Below are 7,753 nucleotides of genomic sequence, written 5' to 3' on the forward strand. Positions count from 1 at the left end.
AAGACAGAAGCACGACAAGAAGGAATCAAATATGATCATTTATGACATCCCTGTCCAGTCCCTCATACAGTATTTAAGTCAACAGGTTTTGCAAGTAAAACATTTTTGATGTAAAAGCTGCTTTCAATTAATAAAAAAACCCAAAAACACATAGGTTTCTTTTGCAAATTAAATTGATGGTAATGGAGGAACATGGCAACCACTGCCTCAGTGCAGTTCTTTGATGTGTTTTTTAATAGTGTCTGGACAAGAATGGAGCAAAGACAGAGGATTAAAATATATCAATGGGATACTTGACAACACTGGTTAATATGGTCAATTCATTACTGGTTTGGGTATTTAAATGGAAATTATTGACAATAAGAGATGAGAATATTACCAGATTTATCCATTACAATATTAATTCTTAATCGTTTTAATGTGTACTTAGAGTCAATAGTTAATGTCTTGCTGCTGGTAGCAGTTACTACATATCATTTTTAGAATGTGTATTGATTCTATTCTATTAGAATTTATGAACAACAGAGTCAGCGTCACAGAGCTTCGTATTCTAGAACTGTCATGTTGTGATTTCATAGCGGATTCAGATTCCTGACAGGAGCTATTTGGTTTGAGATTCAGAAAAACCTTAAACACGTTGTTGAACAGTTTACTCTAGTTTTAGCTACCAAAAACACATTAGCAACCATGTTTAAACTTCCTTGCTGTCGACGAAAGGTTTGTTTCTACGCTGTTAAAGTGACGTTATAAATCGTGAATTTCAGTCTTTCTCTGACTTTGCTCGACATGAGTGTTGCAGCAACTGTTGTCTCTGAAGTTAGCTTAAATCCATTATGATGGCACATCAGTTTCCATTAAAATTTGTTTAATTTTCTTACTCATCTACAGAAAAAGACAGAAAAGCTTGTACAGAATAAGAGGAGACCTCGTTCCATCTCTAGTGAAAGGTAAGAAAACATCCTCAGGAAGAAAGTAAACTGAAAAACTTCAAAAGTAGGAACAATTGTTGATGATGCAGTGCAATTTTTAGTGTTGTTATATTAGATTAGCATTAACTGGGAGTTCTTTCAGATATTTTGTTCGCATTATTTACAAATATGAAGGAGCAAAACTATTAGAATCACCTTACAACATGACATAAGCCAATACAACAGTAGTGGCCTCAGAAATGAGCACAGAGTTGAATGAACTATTCTCTGACATAACAAAGGATTTATTTGCACACTTTTCTATTGCCTTACATGACAATATACAGTGGTTTCAGTTTTTCTTGTCTCTCCATTTTGAAAGAGAAATGTTCAGATGTTATTGTAAAGGTCAGCGAGACCTGCCATTAGCTTATGGAGACTTATGGTAGTCTTGATTTGGTCTTAGAACCAGCTCTGGCTTAGGCCTGCAACTAAAAATAAATACTCCACAGTGCACACCTAGGTGAAACTAATGCAGTCTAATACAGCAGTCATTGTTGATTCAACTTTATGAGTATTTTGAAGCTTGTATTTTGTGGTGTTGTTGAATTGAGTTGCATGATAGTGTTTTTTAATATGAAATCCATCCATTGTTATTTTAATTGGACGGGCAAAAAAAGTATTGATGTGACAGTTCTTTTTTCAGTGTATCTCTTAATTGTCGTCTATAAAGTCTCTTCAGATGTCTTGTTTTGTCAAATTGTACACAACAAAATTTTATTTTAGAATGATGCGACACAGATTTTTTTTTTTAATTACTGAAATTGTTTTTTGTAGGTAGGTAGGTTTCAGAACTTCACTGCTCACTTATAAAGAGTGAATAATAATAAAACAATCCCTTTCACTGAAGTCTGACTCATTTCTCACCAGACTCATCCTCTCAGATGCACCTGCCGCCAAGACCCCTGCAGCAAAATGTATAGGGAGGACTCCTTGGTGGTACAGACTGTTCGGCCGACCAGCGGTATGTTTCACAGGAAGTGACAGGGCTTCACATTAAACGGACTGTAATTCTTTGCAGAATTTGTAAATAGACAAAACTGAATATGCTTGAAATGATTTATTCTAATGTTTATTTTTGACTCTACAGAATAAAGAAAGAAGTCCAAAGGTGGGAGATGAAAGTGAACAGCGCTCCAGCCCACAGCAGAGGTAAGGAAACTTCTCCCCCTCCCTACAGTGTGAACCAAATTCTTCATCCTGGTTGTATTAAAAATCTAAGTATTGGTCTGTACTTTACTGCTGACTAAGAATTCACTTCAAGCGATTCCTCCGCAGTTAAAACTTAGTGAAAAGTAGAATAAACGGCTGTTTTTGTGTTTATCAGCAAAGCCGCCTCCTCACATGATCCAGCCACCACAACAACAACAGCTGGAAATCTAAACACAGAGAAGGGTCGACTGCGGTGCAGAGTCTTTGACTGCTGCAGAGTAGGTTTCACTGCTTCACATTTACTACATATTTACCAGTCTGCACTTGTACAATATTAAAAAAAAAGTAAAGGGTCTCACTGTAGTATTGAATGTTGAGTTTCCTCCAACAGAGAAAACATCGAGTCACTCCCGCTGCAGACGGCAAGGGAGAGCCGAAGACTCCTCAGAAACCTCACAGGAGGTAACGAGAGTCATTTCACATCACTGATGTGAAATGAGTTCGTCACAGGGACAGAACGTCAAGCAGGAATAATACCAACTACAGAATGACAACCTGTTTCCCTCTCCATGTTGCAGCCCTGTCAAAGCTACAGACAAGGCTGATAAGGTGGTTAAGTTTAAAGCTCCCGCTGAGGAAGAGGAAGAAGCAGCGGGGAAAGAAGACAAGGAGAAAAGGGACAAGCTGCATATTCTTAGGGCTTTGGTGCACAGTCTGTGCCAGACACTGGCCAAGCAGGACTCCAACAGGTAACTTCTTATTCACCCACAAAAAGAGAGTAGGGCTGTTGGGACCAACAGAAATGTGGCTGTAGCAGGAACCAAGGACTGTCCGATCAGATATTTCTGTAGTTATTCTTTCATGGGACTAATCAAATTTTTCTTTAGACTATGGTTTCATGTTGGCCTGGCAAAGTTTGTGTGTAGCTGCATATGTTTGAGCAACAAGTTCTCACTCCCTGACTCGTCACATATGGATGCATGGTCAAGACCCATCGGCATCAGTTTCAAATTGCTTAAGTTACGGAAGTGTTACGTGTTAACTGACCTGCGTAGTTATTTTAACCCAAACCATGATCTTTTCCTATCCTTAACCAAGTGCTTTTTGTGGCTAAATCTAACCAAATTGCAACATTTCACGACTTTAATAACATGCCATTTCAAAATGACGATGTTTTGAAAACTAGCGTTTTATTTTGAAAGTCTAAGCGGATATACAGTATGTAATGTTGCTATTAAGAGTAGGGCTGCAACTAACATTTTTTTTTTTACCTTTTCAATGAATGTGGGGATTATGTTTTGGATTAATTTTATCAATTAATCCTGGTCTATAAAATGAAATAAAAAATTAAATTGCCAGCCACTGATGATGAAAGATTAATTCACTAAGTCTGTTTCCGTTGCACTTTGTCGCACTTTGTGTACAACCTGAAAATGCGTGTAAAAACAGGTATCGCACTTAAGCTGGCCATACACTGTCCCGTTTATACACGTACAGTGTGAGCACTCTGGTCGCGGCTGACCATCGGTCGGTGTGAGATTGTAAATCATTAACTTTGGCTACTTTTACTTGTACAATGTGAGTTGGAATTAAACAACAACATTTCTAAATTCGTGCATTGTTTGGCCAGCTTTACTGTGTCAGCTTCATGTCTGTCATTTTATTAACCCTGTGTGCTGCGTGTCTCTCTTTCTATAGTGCCAAAACGTGTCAAGTGACACAGTTCATCAGCTCCTTAGGACTCAGATGTCAGCAGGATTGGCTTGGGTGAGTTTTATTTTTTTTCAAACTCCCATAAAAAAGCACAGATTCCCCAAAATAATCTGTAACAAATTCTGTGCTAAAACCTGCTGGTCACTGAGACATAATGGGATAATGCACTGACCTTTTGTAAATAAAACAGCAGGGGAGACCAGGGATGGTGGTAATATTTTTGACATTTCTGTCTGTGTGTTGGAGCTCTTTTAAGCCAGTGCATTCAAAATATGACCCAAACTAGATACATTTGTCTGCTATTAAATGGTGTAGCTGTTATCCCTGCAGAAAATGCAAGGTTTAGTCTCAAACACAAGGATGTGTATGTTACATGTGTATGTGTATGTTACAATGAACATACAATACCCTGTTGTGTGTTCATTGTAACATACCCTTGTGTCAAATGTAAAATTGTGATAAGGGGTATGAGAAAACATGATATTGTCACAGTGGTGACAGACATATGGCTCTCCTGTAGTGCAGAGTGTATGCCTCATGGCGTCATAGAGAAGCCTACAGATCTTACACTAACATTTAAACATTATAATAAAGCAATTAAACCTTACTATGTATGTGTCAGACACATCCTGAAATTTCTGCATTACCTTAAAATACATTTTTTTCCTTTTAAAATTGGCTGTGCCTACCACAGGGTGCTACTTTTTCACATGTGGAATAAGGACTAAACTGAGCATGTGCAGAGTGAATCAGGTGAAATTGGACGTGTTACTATGTCTTTTCATAGAGATAAACGACAAATAAATTGGAATTTTGGTCAGACTCTTTCATCAAGAAGACATTGGTTCACCAACCCAAAAAAGTCTGTTACAGGAAAAAAATCCATCAAATCAGACCAAAGTCTCTGTCACTGAGGAGTTTTCTGGCGTGCTTTGTTTGTGTGTCAGGTTTCCAAACCCAGCCCAGATCTGCTACATGAACTCCAGCCTCCAGAGCCTGATCACGCTGGCAGACTTCATCAGGGACATCAGCTGCCAGGAGCAGGTGTGGACTTCAGTCCCTGAGGCTGAACTGATCAGGTACAGCAGACACACACACACACACACACACACACACACACACACAGACCAAACTAAAATAACAGTACTAACTGCAGAAACTGTTCCCTCTGCAGAAGATTCATGAGCATCGTGTGGTGTCACCGCTCCATGGACTCCTACCTCAAACTCCATGCCCTCTATTTGTTCAAGAGGGCCCTCTCAGTCCAGGCTCCTGAGTTTCTGGATCACTTCCAGAAAGTGAGTCATCTGGTTGGATGAGCCTTGTTGTTTCACTTCCTCCTGATAGTTTCTCCTCTGTGCATCAAAACCTCTGTGTTTTTTTTTTTTCTTCTGTGTTCAGGATGCTCACGAGTTCCTGACGACGGTCCTGGATCAGATCAGGGGTTTGTCCCCGCTGCTGCGGGAAGTCACTGCCAGCGTGGAGAAAAGATACAGATGCCCTGTCGAGGACCACCTGACATTCAAGATGCAGAACACTAGGAACTGCAAGAGGTAAATCACAGAGAAAAACTCTCTACATGGAACACAAAATCCTACCTTATCCTTGTTTATGTTTAAAGGGTAAATTCAGCAAGAAAACATACACTCACTTGCCAGATTATTAGGTACGCCTACCATATTTGAAGAGACAGGACCATCTACAGCTTGTTTTAGAAAGAGGCTGAAATAAGGGCCTGCATGATTACTTTGAATCATGCTAAGCTACCATACAGGAGTGACAGATTTACAAGATAGGGCTGGATAGGGCTGTATAATAGGTCTTCTTGAAATGTACTGTCCCTTTAATGTGCAGCTGTGGAGCCCGGTCTACGAGAGAGGAGGACTTCACCAACCTGTCTCTCAACCTGGTGCCCGGAGGTTCGATCCTGGAAATGCTCCAGGATTACCTTAAGGTAAGCTCCAGCTGTCCTCCTTCAGTACCATCATCACGTGAACAAACATTCACACGCTGTGTGATCCGCCACATAACTGACAGCATGTTGTCTCTGTGCTGTTGTTCAGGAGACAAAGTTGGACTTCAGGTGTGACTGTGGCTCCAGCACATCCAGCCTGCAGTACACCTTCGCAACTCTGCCCAAGTGAGGGATGGTGTTTTTGCTGAACATTGAACAGTTTTAGATTTTTAGAAGCATTTGTTTTCCACGGTTCCAGGCAGCCATTTGTTTCCATTTCATGTAATGTGAACATCTATTTGAGGGATAACTTCCTTAACTTGTGTTAAAATCAAGTCTTGATTACTTTTAGTTCCATGGCTATGCAATTTAAGCGCTGATTCACTGGAAAAGTCTGCAATGAATGACCATGCTCAGTGTGAAATCCACCAAATTTGAACTAGTGCTGAAATATGTAGTCATTTAATTGATAATCAAAATTCTTCATGGCTTATTAGGCAACAATCTTCTGGAACCAGCTCATATGTTTTCTTGTTTTTATTTCCTGTCTCCAGAGTGCTGATCCTACATCTGAAGCGTTTTCGCTTCACTCCGTCATTGCAGCTGGAGAAGTTGAGCGACCCTGTTGACCTCTTTAGGGAGCTGCTGGTGACCTCCAGCCGGGTAAGAAATAACTCACCTGAGATCGAATTCAAAGTTAAGATTTGGTCTGTATGCACTGGTGTTTTGTGCATGTGTGTGTGCGCACGGGCGCTAACTGTTGTTAACCGTGTTCTTTCTCAGGCTGATGGTTGGTACAGTCTGGTGAGTGTCATCAGTCATCTGGGTTCCAGTGGGAACAAAGGTAAGACATCAGACTCTTACCTAATGTAGTCCTGTATCAGGTTCTCAGACACATTAGTTACATGTTGTGTTGATTTGTCTCGTTAGGACACTATGTGAGTAATGGAGTGGACCCGGATGTAGAGCTGGATGACCCCGCTGACCGCTGGCTCACCTACAACGATTCATTGGTCACGCAGACAACCGGGGCCTCTGTCCGCAAGTGGCGTCAGGAAACCGCCTACATCCTGTTCTACCAAAGACGAGTAAGAGGACTCTGATGTTGTTTGAGTTTAACGGTTTACCCAGACAGTCCCCAAACATTTTCTTTGTTCCGAAAAAGAAATCCACCAACTCTGTGCTGAGTGTGTTTTGTGTCTGTTGTCAGATGTAGAGCAGTCCGGCGATGGAGGGACTTTGTGTGGCAGTCTCTGTGAGATGTGGCCACGGTAAGTGTAAGTGCACAGGTAAGTGTTTTGTTTTCCCTCCCTGTTGTCTTCTTCTAGTTGACGAACGTAAAGGTGGAGGTTCAGGACGGACTACCAGCTCGTCTCATGAGCTGGAGCAGCAAAGCTCCCAATTCTTCTTCCCGAGGTTCATTACTATTAATGGCCGTTTTTCCTCGCTGCCATCGCCTTTCAATCTGGACCAGGTCGAATCAGAACTTGTCTCTGACGTACTTCAGTCTGTTTTGTACTGTCACTATCTGGAGATGGCTTGGCCTATATGAACATGGCTTGCTCTCTCGGAAAGACTAATATGTGTTATTTATATTTTTATATGAGAGATTTTTATGTACTTAATTTGCTCTCAGTGACATCTTAAGTCCGAATGGCTGAAATGGGGCTCAGTGAACAATAAACGTCATACATTTCTGTAAAGATGTCATATAATTTTATTTAGGGGTTGGTATAGGTTGGAATAGGTGAGTTGAACACCAATTTTAACTACAGAGTGAGGCACCTCACTTCAATTTCATCTTTGTTGGGAGTTACACCTAGCCAATCAGAAGCAGAGTAGTGCGGGTCCTGACCATAGACTGTATAAAAGAAGTGGACACAGTTGTCGTGACATCACCAGTTGGTTTGTGGACTGCCGTTTTGAAGCCTCAAGTTTGGCAAACAGGGCGCCACCATGTTGATTT

The 7,753-nt window shown here is 40.8% G+C and overlaps 1 protein-coding gene across 2 annotated transcripts; it reads left to right on the forward strand.

Annotated features, from left to right (window-relative positions):
* The first annotated feature begins 592 nt into the window (after positions 1 to 592).
* LOC123957844 (ubiquitin carboxyl-terminal hydrolase 37-like) lies at positions 593 to 7,490 on the forward strand. 2 transcript variants are annotated; one of them, XM_046030928.1, is made up of 17 exons: positions 593 to 717; positions 889 to 947; positions 1,839 to 1,932; positions 2,059 to 2,120; positions 2,296 to 2,398; positions 2,512 to 2,582; positions 2,699 to 2,869; positions 3,819 to 3,887; positions 4,781 to 4,912; positions 5,008 to 5,131; positions 5,235 to 5,386; positions 5,688 to 5,787; positions 5,897 to 5,973; positions 6,342 to 6,450; positions 6,571 to 6,631; positions 6,718 to 6,875; positions 6,998 to 7,490. In XM_046030928.1, the coding sequence occupies exons 1-17, from the start codon at positions 688 to 690 to the stop codon at positions 7,001 to 7,003; spliced, it is 1,578 nt and encodes a 525-aa protein (XP_045886884.1). In that variant the 5' UTR covers positions 593 to 687; the 3' UTR covers positions 7,004 to 7,490. The 2 variants fall into 2 exon arrangements, with proteins under 2 accessions (XP_045886884.1, XP_045886885.1); XM_046030929.1 differs by lacking the exons at positions 5,688 to 5,787; positions 5,897 to 5,973.
* Positions 7,491 to 7,753: the final 263 nt, after the last annotated feature.

The sequence above is a fragment of the Micropterus dolomieu genome, linkage group LG19 (assembly GCF_021292245.1).
Source record: "Micropterus dolomieu isolate WLL.071019.BEF.003 ecotype Adirondacks linkage group LG19, ASM2129224v1, whole genome shotgun sequence".
Lineage (NCBI taxonomy): Eukaryota > Metazoa > Chordata > Actinopteri > Centrarchiformes > Centrarchidae > Micropterus > Micropterus dolomieu.